At 31.3% G+C, this 26,397-nt stretch overlaps 2 protein-coding genes across 3 annotated transcripts in view; one reads left to right on the top strand and one right to left on the bottom strand.

Annotated features, from left to right (window-relative positions):
- LOC135131562 (MOXD1 homolog 1) overlaps positions 1-18,644 on the top strand; it is a 66,305-nt gene extending 47,661 nt beyond the window's left edge. The window contains exons 3-8 of one of the 2 annotated variants that reach the window (XM_064059366.1): positions 2,975-3,130; positions 3,246-3,419; positions 10,005-10,673; positions 17,599-17,900; positions 17,956-18,292; positions 18,347-18,644. In XM_064059366.1, coding sequence (XP_063915436.1) covers positions 2,975-3,130; positions 3,246-3,419; positions 10,005-10,673; positions 17,599-17,900; positions 17,956-18,292; positions 18,347-18,511 — 1,803 coding nt within the window. In that variant the 3' untranslated portion in view covers positions 18,512-18,644. The remainder of the gene's footprint in view (positions 1-2,974; positions 3,131-3,245; positions 3,420-10,004; positions 10,674-17,598; positions 17,901-17,955; positions 18,293-18,346) is intronic. The other variant, XM_064059367.1, reaches the window with a different exon arrangement.
- Positions 18,645-19,012: 368 nt separating this feature from the next.
- LOC135131565 (globin-like) lies at positions 19,013-25,610 on the bottom strand. Its single transcript, XM_064059373.1, has 4 exons — positions 25,458-25,610; positions 19,639-19,800; positions 19,364-19,586; positions 19,013-19,313 (listed from the first exon to the last, which is right to left on the bottom strand). The coding sequence occupies exons 2-4, from the start codon at positions 19,794-19,796 to the stop codon at positions 19,188-19,190; spliced, it is 507 nt and encodes a 168-aa protein (XP_063915443.1). The 5' UTR covers positions 19,797-19,800; positions 25,458-25,610; the 3' UTR covers positions 19,013-19,187.
- Between the last annotated feature and the right edge of the window lie 787 nt (positions 25,611-26,397).

Genomic DNA, 26,397 nt, shown 5'->3' on the forward strand with positions numbered 1-26,397 from the left:
AATGTGATACCTTGTCGGGGGTTCCAATTGTTCTTTTTTGAAAAAGGTGTAACCTTCTCAGGGGTCACAATTGTTGTTTTTTAAAGAAGGTGAAACCTTCTCGAGGGTCCCAACTGATGTCTTTCTTTTAAGAATGTGAAACCTTGTCGGGGGTTCCAATTGTTCTTTTTTGAAGAAGGTGAAACCTTCTCAGGGGCCCCAAGTATCTTTTTCTTAAAAATCTGAAATCTTCTCGAGGCCCCCAACTGTGTGTTTTAAAAGGAGATGTAACCTTCTCAGGAGTCCCAATTATTTTTTTTTAAGGGTGTGAAACCTTCTCTGGGGTCCCAATTGTTGTTTTTAAAAGAAAGTGAAACCTTCTCGAGGGTCCCAACTGATGTCTTTTTTTTAAGAATGTGAAACATTGTCGGGGGTTCCAATTGTTCTTTTTTGAAGAAGGTGAAACCTTCTCAGGGGCCCCAAGTGTCTTTTTCTTAAAAATCTGAAATCTTCTGGAGGCCCCCAACAGTCTGTTTTAAAAGAAGATGTAACATTCTGAGAGTTCCCAATTGTTTTTTTTTTTTTAAGAGTGTGAAACCTTCTCTAGGGTCCCAATTGTTGTTTTTTAAAGAAGTGAAACCTTCTCAGGAGCCTTAAGTGTATTTTTCTTATAAATCTGAAACTTGTCGGGGGTTCCAATTGTTCTTTTTTGAAGATGGTGAAGTCTTCTCAGAGGCCGCAAGTGTCTTTTTCTTAAAGATCTGAAACCTTCTCGAAACCCCCAACTGCCTTTCTAAAGAACATCTTTTTTAAAACAAGGTGAAACCTTCTCGGGTTCTCTAACTGTTTTTTTTTAAGACAGAAGAATGTGAAACCTTCTCGAGGGTCCCAACTAATGTTTTTTTTTTTTTTTGAAGAAGGTGAAACCTTCTCAGTGTCTTTTTCTTAAAAATCTGGAATCTTCTCGAGGCCCCCAACTGTCTCTTTTAGAAGAAGATGGTTATTTCATATTTGGGTTTAAATTTTATTAGAATTGAGTGTAAAGACAATTTATATTTATAATTGTTTTTTTTTTTTATTTTTATATTTATATTTTATTTATTTTTTCTTACTATAGCTTACATATTGTAGTTATATATTTTGTGTAAATTGGAGAAATTCCGTAATAAAGTATTATTATTATTATTATTATTATTAAGATGAAACCTTCTCGAGGCCCCCAACTGTTTTTTTTAAGAACGTCATTTTTAAAAGAAGGTGAAACCAGAATATAAAACCCTCACGGGGGTGCCAATTTTCTTATTTTTAAAGAAGATGAAACCTTCTCGGGGCCCCCGAGTGTAAGCGAATGAAGTATTGTAATTGAGTCAGTCGGCCGACCCTCTACGTTTACGTTTTCTCGACCTTTTATGGCACGAAGAAATAAGTCTCCCGTTCTCGTCTGAATGTCCGTCTGTCTGTCTGTCTGTCTGTCTGTCTGTCTGTCTGTCTGTCTGTCTGTCTGTCTGCCTTCCCGATTTTTTAAGAATGTGAAACCTTCTCTGTCCATAGAGGTCATCACAAAAAGTAAATTTCGCAAAATCAATTTTTATAATTTCTTAAAGTACCAGAATTTGTTGGACTGTGCCTTAGGAGCGATGAAGTTCTATCGAAATAACTTTCGACCAATTTTTTCAACTGGAACAGGTTCCGGAAGAAAAAAATTCGTTAAACCTTCATGAATAAACCCTACAATGATATTATTATTTGTCTTTTCCAAAGCTTCTGTGCTAATCAAACATGTGCCTCATTTTTCACTGGTCACGGTTCCAATCAACAAATTTGCGACATAACGTCCACATGAATCGATTGTTTCATCAACATAAAAATAAATTAGATAATCGTCTATAATTTAATTTTAATCGGGAACACGACTTCATGGTACGCTTTTTAAGAAATGATCATGGAGTTATTCAGTTTTAATAAAGGAATATCGGCACTGAAGAAAGCTTCACACACTTCGAAACAATATTCTTGTTGATCTGTCATCTTCTGGGTGTTGGAGAAAGATTCTGCGAGCAGATTTTGTGACTTCACATTAGGAGAATTCTTCAGCTTACTTTTGTGAAGACTTGTCCCAATATGCTGATTTATTGAAAACTTCTTCTCACAGACGATATGAATAATAAAATTAATTCATATTGTGCATGCTTTACTTCTCGCGTTTAATTGAAAGCAATGCGACAAATTCAAAAATATAGCAATGATAAAAATTTAGAAAGCTTACTTACCATTTTGCAGCACACTCTACAAAAAACAGATTGAGAATCGAGAAAAATTAACTTATTTTAATTAGCTGACATTTCTAACTAAAAATTTAAACGAGTTGTACCTTCTGCTTCCACTTATATTACTTTCTTTACATAAATCCGAGTACACTTTTCCAATTTCCGTTTAGTGTGACAAGCATAATTAATTCAAATAAAACATACTACACAACTTATCACCGTCTGCTCCTGATATATTAAAATACACACATCCTTATTTCATTTTCTTTTATTGCTCATTAGTTATTCTTATCTCGACAGGATGGTTTAAAACTCAGTTTGAACTGAATCAGAAAAAATATTGCACACCACACGTGAATAATTCTTCAAATTATACTTTCAAAATTCAGATTTGTACATCTTTAATTAACAGACCATTGCACTCCTCACTCTTAAAACAATGAAGAGGAAGCAAACAGCCTACTTAGTACCCATCACAGCGTTTTTTCAGCTTCTAAGCACTAGAATTTGATCTCTTAAAAATCCTGAGCCGCGTATCGGAGCACTTTACCTTCAATTTAATTATCGCCAACAACTCCGTTAATATTCGTGCTTTCGAGATAATCGAGTCTCTATTAACAACACCGCCATGAAGATCACTCCACAACTTCCTGTCCTTGACATCCGGTAATTATTTAGTGGCGGATGAGGTTTGTCGGAATTCCCACCAACTCTTTTTTTGCTTGCAGGATTGCCATGGGGTGCCCGACAGCCAAGGAAGTGTTCCCATTAAGGATGAAATCGACAATTATACGCTTATGAGGGGCAGCCAGAACGACACCCACACTGTTATCGAGTTTCGGAGGGTTTTGGACACGTGTGATCCCAACGACTACGTTCTAACTGTAAGTGCCGCATTTATAAATTCAATTTTCCCGCCATTACGTCACTGTCATTGTCATCCTACTTATAAACACACTGAAAATAAATTTTAGCTATAAGTTTTTGTGTGATTTACAGGGAGATACTGTGGTGGTAATTTGGGCCTACCACGATAATGACCCGCAGTTAGGGGCTGAGATGATTTATCACGGGGATAAGCGAGGAGCCCAGAGTCTACATTTACTTGGTCCACCTCCAGTACCCAAGGCTGCAAGCGTAAATGTGAGAAACTGGGATGTTACGTTGAAAAATGTAAGTTTGCATTTTTACCGGAGAGAAAAATCGACGAAAACCTTATTTATGGGTCCCGAGTTGACTAAGATCCACTAAGGCGTTTAAAATTAGTCTGTCTACGTGTCTGTAGGGTGCAATGTAATTTATGAAATGAGATTGGTCGGTAAAGCAAGAAGTAACAGTTTTAATGTGTCTGTAAAAGTGGCTGTGTTTGTGGGTGTACAATTGTACATGGTTTATAAAGTTGATGTACCGGAAATCAAGCACGGACATGGACAATTAATTAAATTATGGACGGTCAGTAAACAGACTACACCCAGTAGTTAATGTTTCATTTACTGTACATAGTTAGTTTATACAGCCTGAAACCACAAAAACCAAGAAGAAATGAAGGATATTAAAAAAATTAATGGCACAAGTCAGACAATTTAAAATTCAATTTATGCTTCTGCGCATGTCACTGCGCACCTGCACATTAACAAAGTCTGCTTTACATTGAGTTATAAACAAGGATGCCAACGTATTACCTAGTTAGTTACAACCACAAAATCACGAAGCTCCAGGGGAGGATGAGACTTCATTTATTAGATTTTGTGCTATTTTTATTTTTAATTTTTTTTTGGCTTATCAAATTTTAACATTTCGATTTCTCGATGTTTCAATTCTTTTGTTTCGATTTCTCGGTTTTTTAATTTTTCGACTTGTTGGCTTTCCGATTTTTCATTTTTCTTATTTTTAAATTTACCATTTTTTCGTCATTTCAGCTTTGGAATTTTTCAATTTCTCGATTTTTTAATTTTTCGATTTTATGATTTTTTTGGTAGGTATTTTGATGTCTTGACATCTTGATTTCCCAGTTTTTAAATTTTACGTCGTTTCCGATTTTTGGATTTCTGAATTTTTCAAGTCTTCTTCTCTTTTAGACTTTTCGGATTTTGATTTAGAGATTTTTCAATTTTTTCATGTTTCTGGTTCTCGATCTTTCGATTTTTTTGACTTCTCGGTTCTACATTTTTCAGTTTTATCCAGTTTTCTATTTTTAAAATGATCGATATTTCGATTTTTCAATTTTTTGTTTGAAAAATGTTTCCATTTGTGTTTTGATTTCTGAATTTCCTAATTTTTCGTTTTTCAATTTTTCGATTTATCGATTTTTTTAATTTTTGAGTTTGTCAATTTTTTATTTCTCGACTTTTCGATTTCTCGATCTTTTGATGTTTGGAATTTTCGATGTTTCAATTTTTCGATGTTTCGTATTCTCGGTTTTTCGATTTTTCAGTTTTTCGATGTTTCAATGTCTCAATTTTTCATCATTTTTATATTTCGATATATCGATTCTTCAATTTTTCGATATTTTAGTTTTCTAATTTTTTAAATTTCACATTTTTTGATTTTTCAATTTTTCGATTTTACGATCTTTTGGCATTTCGATTTCTTCACATCTTGGTTTTTTGATTTTTAAAATTTTTCGTCTTTTTCGATTTTTGGATTTCTCAATTTTTCAAGTATTAGATTTCTAAATTTTTCAAAATTTCAATGTTGGGTATTTTTCGATTTAAGGACTTTTCAATTTTTCGATCTTCCGCTTTGTCAACTTTTCGATTTTCGAATTTTTCGAATTTGTAAATTTTAAATTTTTGAGTTTTTCATGTTTCGATTTCTCGATCTTTCGATTTTTTGACTTCTCGGTTTTAGATTTTTCAGTTTTTCAATTCACAAAAATTTTGGATATTTCGATTTTTCGATTTTGGTCCATTTCGGTTTCTCAAAATTAGTTTTTTTGGTTTCGGTTTTCATGTTTCGATTTTTCGACTTATAGGTTTTAGATTTTTCAGATTTTCAACTTTTCGATTTTAAAAATGCTTGATATTTCGATTTTTCAATTTTTTGTTTCAAAAAGTTTTCAATGTGTTTTCGGTTTTTCGATTTTTTTATTTTTAGATTTATCGATTTTTTTTTATTTTAAACTTTTCACTTTGTCAGTTTCTATCTTTTCAATTTTCCAATTTTCAATTATTTTGATTTTCGATTTCTTGAATTCTTGATGTTTCTCGATTTTTCAGTTCTTCGATATTTCTAGATATTTTTCAGTTTTTCGATTTTTTAAATTTTACATTTTTTGATTTTTCAATGTTTCGATTTTACGATTTTTTGATATTTCAATTTCTTCACATCTTGGTTTTTAGATTCTTAAAATTTTTTGTCTTTTTCGAATTTTTGATTTCTCAATTTTTCAATAATTGAATGTTGAGAATTTTCCGATTTCTGGACTTTTCAATTATTCGATCTTTGGATTTTTAGACTTTTAGGATTTTGATTTTGAGATTTTTCAATTTTCCCAATTTTTAAATTTTAGATTTTTCAGTTTTTCAGGTTTCGAGTTCTCGATCTATCGATTTTTTTGACTTCTCGGTTTTACATTTTTCAGTTTTATCCATTTTTCTAATTTTAAAATGGTCAATATTTCGACTTTTTAATTTTTTGTTTGAAAAATATTGCAATTTGTTTTTTGATTTCTGAATTTCCTAATTTTCCGTTTTTCAATTTTTCGATTTATCGATTTTTTTAATTTTTGAGTTTGTTAATTTTTTATTTCTCGGCTTTTCGATTTCTCGGTTTTTCGATTTTTCAATTTTTCGATGTTTCAATGTCAATTTTTCATCATTTCAGTTGTGGAATTTTTTAATTTCTCGATTAGTTTTTCGATTTTTCAATTTTATATTTCGATATATCGATTCTTCAATTTTTCGATATTTTAGTTTTCTAATTTTTTAAATTTTAGATTTTTCGATTTTTCTGAATATTTTCGTTTTTTAAATTTTTTACATTTCACATTTTTTGATTTCTAAATTTTTCGATTTTACGACCTTTTGGCATTCCGATTTCTTCGCATATTGGTTTTATGATTTTTTAAATATTTCGTCTTTTTCGATTTTTGGATTTCTCAATTTTTCAAGTCTTAGATTTCTGAATTTTTCAAAATTTCAATGTTGGGTATTTTTCGATCCAAGGACTTTTCAATTTTTAGATGTTTCAATTGTTCAACTTTTCGGATTTCGATTTTTAAAGTTTTTCAATTATTCAATAAAATTTTCGATACATTACATTTCGATTTTACGATTTTTTTTTTTTTTAATTTAAATTTATTCAATTGGTCAATTGACTTTTCGATTTACATTTTTCGTTTTTTTGATTTCAGTTATTCATGTTTCTATTTTTTATCTTTCAATTTTTCGACTTTTCAGTTTTAGATTTTTCAGTTTTTTAATTTTTCGAATTTTAAAATGCTTGATATTTCGATTTTTCAATTTTTTGTTTCAAAATTTTTGTGATTGTCAGGTTTTCAGTTTATCGATTTTTTTTTAAACTTTTCAGTTTGTCAAATTTTAACTTTTCAATTTTCCGATTTCTCGACTTTTCGATATTTCGAATTGTCGATGTTTCAATTTTTCAATTTTTCGACTTTTCGAATTTCGATTTTTCGATTTCTTGAAATTTCAGTTCTTCGATTTTCATAGATGTTTTTAAGTTTTTCGTTTTATTAAATTTTACATATTTTGATTTTTAAAATTTTTTTGTCTTCTTCGACTTTTGGATTTCTCGATTTTTCAAGCCTTTGATTGCTCAATTTTTCAAAATTTCAATGTGGGGAATTTTTCGATCCAAGGACTTTTCAATTTTTCGTTCTTTCAATTTGTCAACTTTTTGAATTCCAATTTTTCGGTTTTTCAATTTTTCGAATTTGTAAATTTTAGATTTTTCAATTTTTTATATTTGGATTTCTCGATCTTTCGATTTTTTAACTTCCATTTTTACATTTTTTAGTGTTTCAATTCAATAAAATTTTCGATATTTCGATTTTATCGATTTCTGGCCAATTCGGTTATTCAATTTTCGTTTTTTCGGTTTCAGTTATTCATGTTTCTATTTTTCTATCTTTCAATTTTTCAATTTTTCGTTTTTTAAAATGCTTGATATTTCGAATTTTCAATTTTTTGTTTGAAAAATTTTTCGGATGTGTTGTCAGGTTTTCGATTTATCGATTTTTTTTCATTTTAAACTTTCAGTTTGTCAATTTTTAACTTTTCAATTTTCCGATTTCTCGACTTTTCAATACATATTTCGAATTCTCGATGTTTCAATTTTTCGATTATTCAATAAAATTTTCGATACATATTTTGGTTTTACGATTTTTTTTAATTTAAAATTATTCAGATTGTCAATTTAGACCCATTTCAATGTTTCAATTTTTCGTTTTTTAAAATGCTTGATATTTCGATTTTTCAATTTTTTGTTTGAAACATTTTTCGGATTTTTTGATTTCTTGATACTTCAGTTCTTCGATTTTCCTCGATATTTTTAAGTTTTTTGTTTTATTAAATTTTACATATTTTGATTTTGCAATTTTTCGATTTTTAAAATTTTTTTGTCTTCTTCCACTTTTGGATTTTTCGATTTTTGAAGTCTTAGATTTCTCAATTTTTCCAAATTTCCATGTTGGGAATTTATGGACTTTTAAATTTTTCGTTCTTTCGATTTGTCAGTTTTTTGGATTTCGATTTTTCGATTTTTCAATTTTTCGAATTTGTAAATTTTAGATTTTTCAATTTTTTATATTTCGATTTTTTGACTTCCATTTTTACATTTTCCACTGTTTCAATAAAATTTTAGATATTTCGATTTATCGATTTCGGGCCATTTCGGTTTTTCAATTTTCCTTTTTCGGTTTCTGTTTTTCATGTTTAGATTTTTCGATCTTTCACTTTTTTTGTGTTGTCAGTTTTTTGATTTTTCAACTTTTCATTTTATTGATTTTTTTAATTTTTAACTTTCCAGTGTCAATTTTTAACCTTTCAATTTTCCGATTTTGACAATTTCGATTTTTCGATTTGTGGGTTTCTCGACTTTGCGATTTCTAGATCTTTCGATGTTTTGAATTCTCGATTTTTAATTTTCCGATCTTCAATTTTTCAATTTTTTTCAACTTCGCGATATTTCATTTTCTCGGTTTTTTCTTTTCCAGCTTTCGATTTTTCTATTTTAAAATTTTTGATTTTTCAATTTTTCGATTTTTTGGATTCGGTTTCTCGATTTTTCAATTTTTCGGTTCTTCAATTTGTTGCTGTTTTATTTTTCAATTTCTCGAATTTTTCAATTTTTAATTTTTCAATTTTTCGATTTTTAAAACTTTTAGATTTCTCCATTTTCAAATTTTAGGTATTCTAATTTTTATAACATTGCACTGTTAGAAATTTTTCATGTTCTGGATTTGTCAATTTTTCGATCTTTCAATTTGTGGACTTTCGCATATCGATTTTTCGGTTTTTCAATTTTTTGATTTCTCAAAATCTCGAATTATCGATATTTTGATGTTTTAATTGTTCGATTGTTCGATTTCTGAATATTGCGATTTTTTTGATTTTTCGAAAAAGATTTTTTCAATTTTGACAATTTTTTAAAAATAGTATATTACACTTGACATTGATCCTGGCAAACAAGTAAGTAATGAAAGAAACTCTGGGATCCCTTGTGTTTCATTTTTGAAGTAATTTGAAAGAATCTCGGGGACCCATTGTGTTTTGTTTTTGAAGTAGTTTAAAAGAATCTCACGAATCCCTCTTGTTTTGCTTTTGAAGTAGTTTGAAAGAATCTTAGAGACACTTCGTCTAATGTTTGAGGTAATTTAAAAGAATCCCGAGAACCCTTTTTATTTTGTTTTTGAAATGATTTGAAAGAGTCTGGGGGATCTCTGAATATTGGTTTTTGAAGTAATTTGAAAGAATCTTTTGAAGTAGTTTAAAATCGGTTTCTGAAAGACCGAAATTTTACTTCATTTAGAAGTATATAAAAAATTTGGAGTAAGGGAAGTATTTTTTGCTCAGTGTACATTCAATAATGCAACAATGTAGCATACAGTATAAGTTTAAACCAATAAAAACTCATAATGAAAACACAACACGACTTTTTAACATAACAGTTTGAGTCCTTTGTAAAAGTTCTGTGTATAAAGACTTTGTTATGTAAACGGCTCCAGTTTGAGAATAATTTCCCACTTCAGAGGAGTATTACTAAAATTCCCACTAACTAACCTGCTGTTCCACAAGAGCAAATATACAAAAGATATTCAACCCTCTGAATGCACACTTTCCAGCTTATTATCAAACTAATCCGATTATTGTTTTGTAGTTCAGAGATTTTCCTATTCTGTTCTACATCAGCGAACCAAACTATTTACTCGAATTTATTCCGATAAAAGGAAATCTGAGTGTTTACTCTTGCAATATCACGCGACGAAACTACATCAAGAGATTTGTCAACACTTTTCAACTACTATTTGTCTTCAAGACCATGCATATTTAAAATACAACACGAGTTGCACATCCATTCACGAAAACACTAAATCTGTATATTACCACCGGAAACTAAATTTAGACACCCGGCGAATTCCCATCACGTACTCTTATACGCGAGGTTAAACTCTACTTTATGTCATCTCAGCTTTCACAATACAAGTTTGATTCTTCTCGCCGCACCAATAATTCGCCATTTTGTGCCACAACAAGCTTATAACCGTTCAATAACCTTGACGCACTTCTTTTCCAGCTGGAAACCATCAGCAACATGAACACCATGTACTGGTGCAAAATCTTCAAAGCGCCAACCCTCCAGCACAAGCACCACATCATCGGCTACGAGCCCCTGTTGGGCAAGAACCACTCGGATCTCGTCCACCACATGATCCTCCACGAGTGCGAACTCAACGACAAGGAGGACTACTCCACGTGGGATCACTACTCCAAGCAAGATGGCGTGCTGTGTTATGGGGCGAATATGCCTCCAGAGTGGGAGAAGTGTCTGACTCCGTTGGTGGCGTGGGCTATTGGGTCCAAGGGGGAAAATCTTCCTCCGCATGTTGGGCTGCCGCTAGCGCATAGGAAGAAGGCGTTTTATATGCTGGAAGTGCACTTCGATAATCCTTCGATGAAGCAAGTGCGTGATTCTTCTGGTCTGAGGTTGCACTATACTAGTGAATTGAGGGACAATGAAGGGGGGATTCTTCCGACGGGGATTGCTTTGTCGAGTTTGCATTTTATTCCTCCGTATCAGAAGGAGTATAAGACTGCTGGGTACTGTACCACGGATTGTACCAAAGCCACGTTTCCCAAAGATGGGATTCATGTGGTGTCGGTAATGTTGCATTCGCATTTGGCTGGGAGGAAGTTGAAGTTGAGGCATGTTCGTGGGGGGAAGGAGCTGCCGCCATTGGCGCAGGTAAGGACCAACGGTTATGCATTTATAGGTAGCAAAATGGTGTTTTAACCCATTAAATAAGCTCTCGAACACTCATGTTTTTAATTTCTCGTAGAGAAATAAGGATTTTGCAGTTAAGCTCCGCCTTCTTGGTTCACGACGAATAAAAAAAAAATCATCACAATTGAGATAGGGCGGGTGGGCGGGGCTACATTTTGCCTTTTTTCTTAATATGTGTAGACTTATTTCGAAAACAAGAAACTTAAAACATGTCTGAAATGGTAAATTTTTGTAGTAATCTAGTTAAATCCTCCACTTTTCTTCTACAACCCCTTTAAATACTGCAACAGTTGAACATCAAAGTTACTATCAATGGCAACTTGGCAAGAAGGTTCTTTGTCAGCCTTCAATAGTTGATCTCAATTTTCCCGGATAAAAATTTCGCCAATAATTATTATCTGTTTTCTTCAACTTCAATTTTTGTGTTTGAGTGGAAATCGCTTTGTGTCTTCTATTTTCAAATATAAATTTTCTAAAACGCTTTTCAATTCACTTTAATTCCTCTCTTCGGGTTCACTTTTATACCAAATTCCAGAACATTTTTTGTCTTTTACAAAGTTCTTCCAGTTTTTTTAATCCAGAGCTCCATTAATTTACTTCTTGTAATCCCCTATCGAAAGTTCTAAGAGGCAGAAACGCTAGAAATCAAAATTAACTTTGCTCAAAAATACTATCCATTAAAGAGAGTGTTTTTACTTCCGCTGGGAAGTTTGCGGGAACGCCTACTTTCTAGATTATGAAAAAGATAGATTGCCCGTGTCCGTCTCTCTGTCCATTGTCTGTTTACATATATTTTAAGAATACATATCACGTAGATAGATGGTAGAACACTAGCCAGAATTTATCTAGTTATCTCCACCATTCACTCACTCATTTACCAATGTCATCTCAAAATTTTCTATAAATTTCAAAATAAGATACCTCTGTACTTGTAATTTATGAATCCGCCTTCGTTTTCTATTTTAGACTCACAAATTTTGTATTAATTTAGTTAAATGTTGAACAACGTGGTTTATAAACGACCGACGACCTCGTCGAAATTTGTGAAGTACCTACTTCACAAATTTCCAACGCCGTGGTTTATAAATTTTCAGCGTGGTACTTAACTATTTTTAAACGTCGAACTTTATAAACGACGGACGCTGTATTTTTATTTCTCAATTTTTCGAATTTTTTGCTCCTAACTTTTGATTTCTCTATCATTTGATGTCTCGATTTCTCGGTTGTTTGACTTTCCGATTTTTTTATTTTTCTATTTTCAAATTTTAGATTTTTCAGTTTTTTCATATTTTAATGTTTCGATTTCTCAATTTTTCGATTCGTTAAATTTTCAGTTCTTCGATATTTGTAGATATTTTTCAATTTTTCTATTTTTTAAAGTTTACATTTTTTGATTTTTCAATTTTCCAATTATATGATTTTTTGAACTTTCGATTTCTTGACATCTTGGTTTTTCGATTTTTAGAATTTTTTTGTCTTTTTCGGTTTTTGGATTTCTCGATTTTTCAAGTCTTAGATTGCTCAATTTTTCGACTTATGGTCTTTTCATTTTTCGATCTCTCGATTTTTCAATTTTTTCATTTCGAAATTATAAATCTTAGATGTTTTAGTTTTTCATGGTTCAATGACTCGATCTTTCAATTTTTCGACTTCTCGGTTTTAGTTTGTTAGTTTCCCATTTTTCGATTTTTAATATGCTCGAAATTTTGAAAAATTTTTCGATGTGTTGTAAGTTTTTTGATTTCTTAATTTTTCAATATTTTATTATTTCAATTTTTCGATTTTTTTTTATTTTAAATTTTTGAATTTGTCAATTTTTAACTTTTCGATATTCCGATTTTAATATATTTCAATGTTTCGATTTGTCGCCTTCTCGACTTTTCGAAACTTTCCGGATGTTTCGAATTCTCGATTTTTCAAGCCTTAAATTTCACAATTTTTCAATGTTGGGAATTTTTTGATTTATAGGACTTTTCAATTGTCGATCTTTCGATTTTTCGGATTACGTTTTTTTAATTTTTCGATTTTTTGAATTTGTAAACTTAGGGATCTCAGTTTTTCATGGTTCGATTTCTCGATCTTTCGATTTTTTGCCGTCTCTGTTATAGATTTTTAAGTTTTCCAAGTCAATAACATTTTTGATATTTCTATTTTACAATTTTTTGGATTCTTCGATTTATCGATTTTTTTTATTTAAAATTAATCAGTTCGTCAATTTTCAACTTTCCGATTTTTCGATTTATTCCTTGCAATTTTTTCATGTTTCAGTTTTTCGATTTATGGATTTTTTAATTTAAAATTTTTGAGTTTGTCAATTTTTAACTTTTCAATTTTCCGATTTTGGTCTAATTCGATTTGTCGGCTTCTCGAATTTTCGATCTACACCTTTGGATGTTTCGAATTCTCGATATTACGATTTTACAATTTTTCGATATACCGATATTTTTTAATTTGAAATTATTCAATTTGTCAGTTTTTAACTTTTCGTTTTTTCGATTTTGGCCCATTTCGATTCCTCACTTTTCGTTTCTTCGGTTTCGGTTTTTCATGTTTCGATTTCTCAACTTTCAATTTTCGACTTCTCAGTTTTAGATTTTTCAGTTTCCCAATTTTTCGAATTTTTCCTTTTTAAACTTTTGACTTCTCGGTCTATTAAGGTTTCGATTTTTCAATGTTTAAATTTTTCATGTGTAGATTTCTCAGTTTTTTGACTTTTTATTTTTTCTATTTTTAAATTTTAGATTTTTCAGTTTTCCGATATTTTAATTTTTCAATTTTTTAATTTTTAGATTTTTCGGTTTCTCAATTCTTCAGTTCTTCGATATTTGTAGATATTTTTCAATTTTTTTTTTTGATATTTCGATTTTTTGACATCTTGGTTTTTCGATTTTTTTAATTTTTTGTCTTTCTCGATTTTTGGATTTCAATGTTGGGAATTTTTCATTTTTAATTTTTCGACTTTTCGGATTTCGAATTTCGATTTATCGATTTCCCGATTTTTCGAATTTGTAAAATTTAGATGTCCCAGTATTTCATGGTTCGATTTCGGGCTCTTTCGATTATTTGACAATTTTCGATCTTTCAATTTTTCGAATTTGTAAATTTTAGATGTTTCAGTTTTTCATGGTTCGATTTTTCGATCTTTCGATTTTTAGACTTCTCGCTTTTAGATTTTTCAGTCTTTCAAATCAATAAAATTTTCGGTATTTAGATTTTACAATTTTTCGATTTTTAGATTTGTCGATTTTTTTTAAATTAAACTTATTCAGTTTGTCAGTTTTTAACTTTTCGATTTCTCAATTTTGGTTTTTTCGGTTTCGATTTTTCATTTATGGATGGCTCGGTTTTTTGACTTTTTGATTTTTTAATTTTTCAATTTTTAAATTTTAGATTTTTCAGTTTTTCGATATTTTAATTTTTCAGTTTTTTAAATTTTAGATGTTTCGATTTTTAAATTTTACATTTTTTATTTCTTAAATTTTCAATTTTTCAATTTTACGATTTTTTGATATTTCGATTTTTTGACATCTTGGTTTTCGATTTTTAAAATTTTTTGTCTTTTGCGATTTTTGGATTTCAATGTTTTTCGATTTATGGAGTTTTTAATTTTCGGCTTTTCGGATTTCGAATTTCTATTTATCGATTTCCCGATTTTTCGAATTTTTAAAATTTAGTTGTCCCAGTTTTTCATGGTTCAGTTTCGGGAACTTTCGATTATTTGACTTCTCGGTTTTAGATTTTTCAGTTTCCCAGTTCAAAAATTTTTTCGATATTTCGATTTTAAAATTTTTGGATTCTTCTTTTATTTAAAACTATTCACTTCGTCAATTTTAAATTTTCGATTTTGGGCCAATTCGATTCTCAATTATCGTTTTTTCATGTTTCGATTTCTCGATCTTTCAGTTTTTCGATTTTCAGGTTAAGATTTTTCAGTTTCTAATTTGTCGATTTTTAAAATGTTCGAAATTTCGATTTTTCAATTTTTTGTTTGAAAAATTTTTCAATGTGTTGCCAGTTTTTTGACTTTTCAGTTTTTCAATTTTTCAGTTTATTAATTTTTTTTTAATTTTAAATTCTTGAGTTTGTCAATTTTTAACTTTTCGATTTTTCGATTTTGGACTTTTTCGATTTGTCGGCTTCTCGACTTTTCGATCTCGATCTTTCAATTTTTCGATGTTTTGATTTCTTGGTTTTACTTACATAAACACCGTACTTTATAAATTTTGGCGTCGTACTTTATAATTTTTAAACGTCGAACTTTATAACTAACGGACGTTGCATTTTTATTTCTCAATTTTTCGAATTTTCGCTTCTCAATTGTTCGAATTTCTCGATCTTTTGATATTTCGATTTCTCAATGTTTCAATTTTTCCTGTTTCGATTTCTCGATTTTTTGAATTTTCGATTTTTTAATTTTTCTATTTGCAATTTTAAATTTTTCAGTTTCTCCCTACTTCAATGTTTCGATTTTTCAATTTTTCGATTCTTCGATTTTTCGATACTTTGGTTTTTCAGTTTTTTTCAATTCTAGAAATTTCCATTTCCCAATTTTTCAGTTCTTCGATATTTGTAGATATTTTTCAATTTTACGATTTTTTAAATTTTACATGTTTTGATTTTTCAATTTTCCAGTTATGCGATTTTTTGATATTCCGATTTCTTGACATCTTGGTTTTTCGATTTTTAAAATTTTATCTTTTGCGATTTTTGGATTTCTCAATTTTTCAATATTTCAATATTGGGAATTTTTCGATGTATGGACTTTTCAATTTTTCGACTTTTCAAATTTCAGTTTTTCGGTTTTTCTCTTTTTGGTTCGATTTCTGGATCTTTCGATTATTTGACCTCTCGGTTTTAGATTTTTCCTTTTTTCAGTTCAATAAAATTTTCGATATTTCGATTTTACAATTTTTCGATTTTTAACTTTTTTTATTTATTTAAAATTATTCTGTTTTTAACTTTTCGATTCTCAATTTTCGTTTTCTTGGTATCGGGTTTTCATATTTCAATTTCTCGATCTTTCAATTTTTCTACTTTTCAATTTTAGATTTTTCAGGTTCTCATTTTTCGATTTTTAAAATGTTCGAAATTTCAATTTTTCGACTTATCAATTTTTTTTAATTCTTGAGTTTGTCAATATTTAACTTTTGGATTTTCCGATTTTGGGCTATTTCAATTTTTCGATGTTTTGATTTTTCGGTGTTGCATACATACATAAACACCGTCCTGTGTAATTTTGACGTCGTACTTTATAATTTTCAAATGTCGAAATTTATAACTAACGGACGTTGCATTTTTATTTCTCAATTTTTCCAATTTTCGCTTTTCAATTTTTCGAATTTCTCGATCTTTTGATGTTTCGATTTCTCAGTGTTTCAGTTTTTCCTGTTTCGATTTCTCGGTTTTTTGAGTTTTCGGTTTTTTTTAATTTGTTAATTTTTGTTAATTTTGCAGTTTTAGATCTTTCAGTTTTTCGATATTTTAATGTTTCGATTTCTCAATTTTTCGATTCTTCGATTTTTCGATACTTTGGTTTTTCAGTTTTTTTCAATTCTAGAAATTTCGCTTTCCCAATTTTTCAGTTCTTCGATATTTGTAGATATTTTTCAATTTTACGATTTTTTAAATTTTACGTGTTTTGATTTTTCAGTTTTGCGATTTTTTGATATTCCGATTTCTCGACATCTTGGTTTTTCGATTTTTAAAATTTTTATCTTTTGCAATTTTTGGATTTCTCAATTTTTCAGTATTTCAATATTGGGAATTTTTCGATGTATGGACTTTTCAATTTTTCGATTTTTCGAATTTCGGTTTTTCAGTTTTTCTTTTTTTTTCTATTTTTCAATTTTTCGAATTTGTAAATTTTAGATGTTTCAGTTGTTCATGGTTCGATTTCTCCATCTTTCGATTTTTTGATTTCTTGCTTTTAGATTTTTCGATTTTGGGCCAATTCGATTTCTCAGTTTTCGTTTTTTCAGTTTCGATTTTTCATGTTTCGATTTATCGATCATTCAGACTTCTCGTTTTTAGATTTTTCAGTTTCTCATTTTTCGATTTTTAAAATGCTGGAAATTTATATTTTTCATTTTTTTATTTGAAAGATTTTTCAATGGGTTGTCAGTTTTTCGATTTCTCGATTTTTTTGATATTTCAATTTTCGATTTCTCAATTTTTCAGCTTGTCGATATTTGGAAATACATAGTTTTCAATTTTTCAGTTTTTACTTCCAGAGCGTAAGTAGTATTGTAAGCGAGACCGATGGCCGACTCCCTACTTTTACGTTTTCTCGACCTTTCATGACCCCTACAGTACGAAGAAATAGGTCTCCCTTTTCCGTCTGTCTGTCTGTCTGCCTGTCTGTCTGTCCGTTTGTCTGTCTATCTGTTCGTCTCTCTGTTTATCCGTCTGTCGGTCTGCCGTCACGGATTTTTATTAGACAGATAATCTCCAAAAGTACTGTGCCGATTGTTGTCAAATTTTAACACATGTAGTTTATGACTCCGTGTTGAGTTTTTACCCGAAACGTCCAGAGTTTTGGAAAACAAATCAAAATTATGAAACATTTTGCAATTTAATTTAGAATCTACAAAACCGAATGCTTTGAAATCTTGTAGATGTTTTAAGGTTATGATAGTCATGATAGATTTTTAATCAAAATATACTTACTTATCCCCTCCAAAAAATTGATTACGTCATCTCAAAATTTTGCCGAATAAATCCTATCTAAAATGTAGAAAACATGATGAGTCTGTACGTGTTATTTATCATTCCATTCTTATTTTTTGGATTTGCTTATACAGGGTGACTCAAAACTTGAAGATCAACATTAACCCTCTACATTTTTTATTAAACACTAAAATTATCAACTTGAACGTGTTTTTTACAGGATGATCACTACGACTTTAACTACCAACAGTCTCGAGCTTTATCACAAGACGTCATAATCTTGCCAGGAGATGCATTAGTAACAGAATGTACCTACTCGACCCTCAGACGTAACAAACCCACTCTAGGCGGATATTCCACGAAAGAAGAAATGTGTTTAGCATTCATTTTACACTATCCACGCACCGAACTCGCCGGGTGTTACTCCATGTCACCCATAAAATACTTCTTCGAGACTTTAGGAGTCAAGAAGTTCTACGGAAAAAGTATGGCTCAAATCGAGGATATTTTCTTGCATGGAGAGTAAGTATGATTGATTCATTTCTAATATTCCAATAAATCTGTTTTCTTTTCCTAGCAGCACGGAAGTCCACCCCGTCTCCCCATCCACCCCCACCAAGCCCCTCTTCCCCTACAAACCCGGCGACGAGATGTCTCCCGAAGCCAACCGACGGGCCATCATAGCCCTCCAAAATGCCAAAGATTATACCATTGAAGGTGAAAGTCACGCCGGACAAACCATGTTCGACAAACTCGTAATCGAAGATCCCGAGGAGTTCCGGAATAAGACTTTCATGGACCATCTACAAGACATACCCTACAACGAAACCCTCATTACCAAGAAAATGGAGGAGTATTTTTACACGGGTTTGCATCTGACGTTCTGCAGGAAGCGGGACGACTCCCTCGCTATTGTGAGTGCCGCCGTCTTATTTTTATAGCCCAATATTTTTTATTTCTTGTTCCAGAAAGAGAGTATCGTCCAATTCCCGAACTTTACTGTTTATTCGGACGATAATCAAGTTCAGTGCAGTTTCAAGCTGAAACGGTCGCCCTCGTCCTCAGTTTCGATCAAATCGAATTTCGCCACAGTGATATTAACGTGTGTGCTTGTTTTTAAGTCATGTCTTTGAGTGGTTGCCTCAACAACGATGTAAATAAAGGGCATCTGTGTACATATCAATATTCACCAAATATTTATGTTAGAGTGTAAGTTAAGTTCAATAATGCTGTGAGTTGAAATAAGTCATGACGCGGATACATGTATTCGAGTAGTTTTGTACTTAATAAAACTTAGTTAAGTAAAGGGTTTTTATTGGTGGAAGAGGAAGAGTGGGGTTGTGCGACTCTGGTGTGTGGAGGTTGAATCTTTCTACTTGAGTGTGTAGATCGAATTTCTGGCCAGTTGTGCGCTTAGAACGTCACTCAAAAGATGGCGCTGTACTAAAGTGAACTGAAATCTGTAACTTAACAATGTGTGAAACAAAATCTTTGTTGCATACATTTCTGGAGGATATTTTAAGACAAAAGTCTCGCATAGACGAAGTAGTCCATCAAGGAATGCCGTTTCACTATTTTAAGACTACCACAACAAAAAGCTTCTCGTACTTCGCCTTGAAATAATGAAGACAATATTGTATCAACAAGCTTTTATAGCCCATTTCGTTCTATAAACATAACACAACTCGTCATTAACATTAACACATACTATACAAGTAGGTACAGCGATTAATACCTAATATTAGTCACACTTTTAAAAAAGTAACAAATCTACTAACATAGACACAATACAATAAATTACACAATTATCTAATGCTTCTTGTCTAATTCTGCCCCCACCACTCCAAAAGCGACCTGCAACGACTTATCCCAAGCAGCAATTGTTTCTTGACTCATATATGTTGAGAAAAGTTCCAACATAGTTTCTTTCACATGCTAAAAATAAAATAAAAGTACTATTGCAACCATCTAGTCGTCTCTCTTACCCAAAACGAAATAGGCTTCACGTAATTTCTGTGATGATTCCTTCCAATTTTTTGCAAAATGTTGACAAGGAGTTCGGCGTCTCCCAAACTGTCGATTATTGAGTCTACTGAGTACATCACGTTGCTGCAATGAGCGTGGAATTTTTTGCTTGCGCCAAGTTCTTCAAATGGTATGTCTCTAAAGGGGAAGTGTTGCTGTTCTTCTGGAAATTTCTCGAACAAGCTAGAAAATTTGGTGGTCTTTAAGTGGTCAGTGTTGGTGTTAATTAAGTTACAAGAGGAGGAGTTTGACGCCGTTGGCTGTTAGGTCTCTCTTCATTGGGGCCCATGAGGACTGGACTAAGTATACTTCTCTGGATGTTAGTGTGGTGGTGGGGTCTGGGTCATCTGTCCTGGTTGTGTAGTAGTAATAAGTACTATATAGAACTCCCATGGTGCTGAAAATGTAGTACAACTAAGTAAAAATATGACCGTGTTCAGGTAAATCAGTTATATTTATCGTAATGTTTAAACCACTTTATTCTGTCGTATATATCTCTGGATTTTGTCACGTATTGATAAAGCAAGGGGAACAATAACTATATTATAATGTATAGATAAAATCCAAAGTCACATTTGAAGTTCTATTTTAGTTTTTAAAATGCTTATACGTGTAAATAAAGCAAAAAGGCAAACATAAATAAAAAAAGGTTTTACAATATATTGCTACAAACTAAGTCGTTTTTTGTCAGAATACACTACTCACTTAGACACCAATTTTTTCCGGTAACAACAATTACTTACTCCTTTTCATTGTTAATTTTTGCCGTCTAAGTAATAACTATGATTATTATCGCATTACCGCATTTTGTTCGTTTTTGCTTTTAAATCTCTTTTTTAAACTGTTACGATTGTTGCAGCTAAATTCGCTGTTTATATATTTTTTTTTATTTTTATCCATTAAAGAACACGTTATAGTTATTTAGCGAACAAGTTGGTTAATGAAGGCTTTTTTAATGATACTTAACAAACAACGGGTTTGTTACAGTATTTTTTCGATGATCAAAATTTTTAAAAATTAAAAAATATAAATACAATTATGCAACCAAATATACACTTGGAAGGAAGTATAGTAATCTTTCATGACCCTAAAAAATGGGTTTCCCGTTTTGGTCTGTCTGTCTGCCGTCTGTCCGAATAACATTAACTAAAATTTTACCAGAGGCATCCAAATTTTCGTGATTTTTTTTAGTTTCTTATAAGTACTATTCCTGCTATATTTTTTAGAAAAAAACCGAATGTGCTTAATTAACTAATTGGTCTTCTCCTTTGGGTTGATAACACAAAATAATGAAATTTCAGTTTCCTTGACTTCTTGTTAGAGACTGTACAACTATAGTTTACTTTTGAAGTTCCGATGCGAGGTTGCCACGATACTCCGATTTTCTTCAATTTTTTTTTAATGGAAAGTGCACAAAAAAATTCACAATGAGATTATTTTTAAAATTTGTGTTACAATATTTTGTGGAGAAATAAATAAAGGCACGCGCTTTATTGTGGTATAAATCAAATTGAATCTTCGTATGTCTACAAAAATGTTAGTTTTCAAATAGCAGTATAATAAGTCTTACCTTAGCAGGTGCTAGCCCCGCCCACCCACCCTCTCTTTTCTTAAAGAGTATCTCATTTTCCAAAATCAGTTTTATCTTAACAGGTAGTAGCTAAGAAAAATCCATTAAAACATAACCAACTAAACACTAGAGATGTTCAAAATTCTTGTTCAGTGCATATAACTAAGCTCGTAATATTTCCAAATTTTGATCATTTTTTGTAAAAGTTAGTCATGAGTACTTGCTGATTTTGGCAAATGACATACACTCTAAGTAAAGAGAGGGTGGGTGGGCGGGGCTAGTACCTGCTAAGATAAGAGTGATTTTGGCAAATGACATAACTTCTAAGAAAAGAGAGGGTGGGTGGGCGGGGCTAGTACCTATTAAGATTAGAGTGATTTTGGCAAATAACATACCCTCTAAGAGAAGAGAGGGTGGGTGGGCGACTCTAGTACCTGCTACGATATGACTCTGACCTGACCTATTTTTGAGTTAATTTTGGGACCCTTTTTTTTATTTAAAACAATCTTGAAGTTCTAGGTATTCCTGTTTGGAAAGAATTTGAAAGTGCTTTATACCCTCAATTGTCTATTCTTATAATAATTTAATTAAATTTCTTACAAGATATGTCATTTGCTAAAATTAGTCTTATCAGGTACTAGCTCCACCCACCCGCCCTCTCTTTTCTTAGAGGGTATCTCATAAGCCAAAATCAGTCTTATCTTAGCAAGTACTAGCCCCGCCCACCCACCCTCTCTTTTCTTAGAGGGTATGTCATCTGCCAAAATCACTTTTATCTTAGTAGGTACTAGCCCCGCCCACCCACCCTCTCTTTTTTTAGAAGGTATGTCATTTGCCAAAATCACTCTAATCTTAGCAGGTAATAGCTAAGAAAAATCCATTAAAACATAACCAACTAAACACTAGAGATGTTCAAAATTCTAGTTTTATGCATATAATTAAGCTCGTAATATTTCCAAATTTTGATCATTTTTTGTAAAAGTTAGTCATGAGTACTTGCTGATTTTGGCAAATGACATACACTCTAAGTAAAGAGAGGGTGGATGGGCGGGGCTAGTACCTGCTACGATAAGGCTCCGACCTGACCTATTTTTGAGTTAATTTTGGGACCCATTTTTTTTTTATTTAAAACAATCTTGAGGTTCTAGGTATTCCTATTTGGAAAAAATTTGAAAGTGCTTTAGAGCCTGAATTGTCTATTCTTATAATAATTTAATTAAATTTCTTACAAGTAATGTAATTTGTCAAAATCGAACTTATATTAGCAGGTGTTAGCCCCGCCCACCCACCCTCTCTTTTCTTAGAGGGTATCTCATTTGCCAAAATCAGTTTTAACTTAGCAGGTACTAGCCCCGCCCACCCGCCATCTCTTTTCCTAGAGAGTATCTCATTTCCCAAAATCAGCTTTCTCTTATCAGCTACTAGCTACGCCCAGCCACTCTCTCTTTTCTTAAAGAGTATGTCATTTGCCAGAATCAATTTAGTCTTAGCAAGTACTGATGACTAACTTTTACAAAAAATGATCCAAATTTGGAAATATTATGTCTTATTAAATGTTTTTTTTTGGTTTATTTATTAATGAAAAATAACAGCTTTTTTATTAATAATAACGAATAACGACTAATGACTACTGGTTTTCATGGTTATTGTCCTAACAAAAATAAAAGATGGATTTCAGTCACCATCGAAGTGTTGAAATATCGATGTTTGAAAATCGTACAGATTTTAAATTTTTCTGTGAACATGCTGTATTATATTAAAATTTGGTGTAGTTGATACTGCAATTGACGATATACCTTCATTTATTCCTTCACAAAATATTGTAACATGGAATTTAAAATGACCCTCCTGCGTTTTTCTTTGTGAACCCTAACAATTCAGGAAAACTGAAATAACGTGGCAACGTTGCAACAGAATTTCAAAAATAAACTATGGTGATAAAGCCTATGAAGAACCTAAATAGAGCACTTTCTATAATTAAAAAAAAAAATAGAATAAAGTCCTCAAAAAACCGTCCAACTTTGGTTTTTGACGTTGTTTTGTATCTTTGATAATTAATGAAATATCGAGGACAGCGCTTAGTGTCTCACCCTGTATAAATGAACGTTAACGAACTACTTTAATACATTATTTATGAAGCGAAAGCATCCCTTTACGAACGAAGTCCTTTATAATAAATTAAAAAACAAAATGTGGGGTAAAAAAGTTTTCCCCTAGTCATCCAGATTTTTGGGAAAACATTCAAAATTGTATGTTACAATTTAACCTTAAAATTGGAAAAGCAAATGTACGTTCCACACGTTTTAAATTTGAAACTGCAAAAACCGAATGCTGTGAAATGATGAAGATATTTTAAGATTTTGTATCCTTTCCTCTGCGTTGAGGACACAAAATCAGCCAAACTTCATTTTCTTTTAACTGCTGATGCTTGTAATCTAAACGTGCTAAAAGCCGAATTCGGTCGAAGTATAAACATAAACAGTCGAAGTTAAGCATATACTGAGAAATTGAGAATTTTAATATTTTTTCCTGTACAAATACTAACGAGTTACAAAAAATATATAGAAAAATATAGTCCAGATGTTGAGAAACGAAAAATTTTCTTCTTTCTTGTAAGTTCCTTACATCAAGGAATAAATTTATAACGTGATGTTTTTTTTAAACTCAGGAAAATTAAGTTTACACAAAAAAGATATATCAAAGATCTTTATAGGTAGAGAGTACATACGTAATTCGTAAAAGTTTACAACCATAACCTACAGTAACTTTATAGTAGCGATTTAATTGGACTTAACCTCAATAATAATACCTTATCAATTTTATAGAACCCAACAAAACTTCTAACACGTTTAAAAATTAATTGAGTGAAAAATGGATACAAATCGAATTAGTGAACGCATCCCAGTGTAATGCGACAAGGGTCAATTTGAAAACCCTTATTTTTTATAATATTTGCGAATGATTGCCAAGGGTGTGGCTGATATGATAAGTGATAACCGTGTGTGTACTCTTTTCTACTTCAGAATTTAGAACAAATCAATTTACCGTCTGCAAAAGTTGATTCACTGATAACAAGCCACTGCTAAACTCAGATAAATAATCGTCTTTTTATTTCTCGTCAATGCCAGACAATCTACCTGATGGCTTGAAGGTCGCTAGGTGTAATAATAATAATAATCGTCACCTAGAGTCAAGCCGTTTTTACGCCATTAAATTTATTACGAGCTATTTTAACATTTAAAGTATATGTTTTTTAAACAAAATTGTAATCAACTTCTTCTGTCACTACAATTCTGGAAGAATAACATAATAACATAAGAAACAACCAATAAGATTCGATTAACAATTGCGCCGACGTATGAATGCACTAGGAAAGTGTACGACTGTGCTTATGTTTCTAGTGAGTTTTCCTGTTCTGATCAAAGTTGTAAAAGAATGTGCTTAACAATTATTTAGTTATGACAAAAAAAATGTATATACCATACGAGTGTTAAATTTGCTCAAAAAGAGTTACAAAATCACATGAGTGTGATAAAAATGTCTGTAATAAATAAATCTAAGTAAATGAAAAATGTTGCGTTAAAAATGAGTGCGGTAATCTAATATTCCCGCACCATTGTGGTAAAGTACCTATTACCCAACTCAAAAATGACAAACATGAAATTTTATTTTAATTTATTATACATATTTATAGCCTAATTATTTGATTTGATGTTTTTAATACGTTTTAAAATAACAAAGCAGTTATTAAACCGTGTAATTAGTTTAACACATCCGCTATCATATTTATCTATAATAAAAAATGCTCAAACGTGATGCAGAATACTTCAAGTACTATATTTAAAATTGTGTAAACAGCCGTCTGGTGTACTTTGGCGACAGACTTATTTAAATTTAAATACGCCAGTATTTGCGCTGTCACAAAACAAAAAAAACATTTATTGAAAATGGAACCTCTTTTAATAAATGACAAATATTGATTTAACTACCTATTAACCTACGGGTCATTACATCATTATTAATAATCATGTTTTTCTAAGTTTATACGACACGAGAAAATTTTTTAAATTAAAAAAGCAAAATGCGTCACAACGGCTAAAATAGTTTTCACAATTATTGTATAATTAACCGCATTAAATACAATATTTGTTTTGTATTGACACAACGTATTAACACAGTAGGAACTATAGCGAGCATAGTGCACCACTTTAAAAGCGCAGTATTAAATCAAACAAGAAATAATAGTAGTTAAATTGTAAAATTAAATTATCGTTAATAGCTTAAGTACGACTTTACAGACAAAAATCGTGAACAATCATAAAGAATAAATTGTGAGCTAACCCAACCGCAAACGATTACTAAATCTTCCACTTTTCTTATGACAGTCTCATTACTGAGACTAATCGTGTGATAGACTTAAGTACTAACAAATACCCGCCCAGAACGTAAACAAAGACACAAATAATAAAAAAAGAGGGACTTACTTGGCACTGATTTCACACACTAAATAAAAATAAATTGATGGCACGTGTTCGTCTAACGCGTCTTCTCGTTATTCCCAGCCAATCTGTAGGACGTCTAGCTATAGTGGAAGGATGTTTGAAGTGCTGTCGCTATATACAGTCTCCATTAAATTTAATCAATCAGCTGTATTTATACGTAGGTATCTAAAGCCTCGTCGGTTGTGTCAATAATGGACATTTTGCAATTACAACGGATGCATTTTCAGCAATTATTTATTTACTTAATTTATTGTATTATTTAAAAAAATAATGTTGGGGAAATCGTAATTTTATGTAATGTTGTGTAATAAATAGGTAAACAGCGGTTTCTGTTGACTTACATAATGTTCAGTGTGGACGCTGGGTATCCAGAGAAATAAAATTATTATTCGCTTTTTTTTTAACTTTTGTGAATTAGAAGTAAGTATATGCAAAGAGACGAACTTGTTCTATTTTGAGCTATTCGTATTTCGCAATTATGTTGCAAAACACATGATTAATCGTTTGAACTGTATGATATTGGCACAGGTACTTTAGATATATTTTTTTCTGACAAATGATGCAACAGGTAGCAAGAATCACGGTTTATGGTTTTCCAGATAAATCAAACTAGATTGTGTCTACAATCTTAAATAAATAATGGTGCGTTCGATTTGGCCAAAATGCTTTTGTCATTTCCAATACGTATGTTTGACATGACTATTTCTGTTTTGTGAATCATTATTAACAGGTATGATCATTACAGATGGAAGGTGTGTTTTTATATGACAACTTATCAGGGGTTTGGTTGTACGACAAACACTTTGACACACAAAATCCATTACAAATATGTTGTCGATAAGATATAGTAAGCTTAAACATTTAATCTTAGCATCTAGCGACTGTTTTTCGATATGTGTTGAATCTAGATTATATCTCGCAC

The sequence above is a fragment of the Zophobas morio genome, unplaced genomic scaffold (assembly GCF_036711695.1).
Source record: "Zophobas morio isolate AGI-343-1 ecotype UQ-CSIRO unplaced genomic scaffold, CSIRO_AGI_Zmor_V1 ptg000021l, whole genome shotgun sequence".
Taxonomy (NCBI): Eukaryota; Metazoa; Arthropoda; class Insecta; order Coleoptera; family Tenebrionidae; genus Zophobas; species Zophobas morio.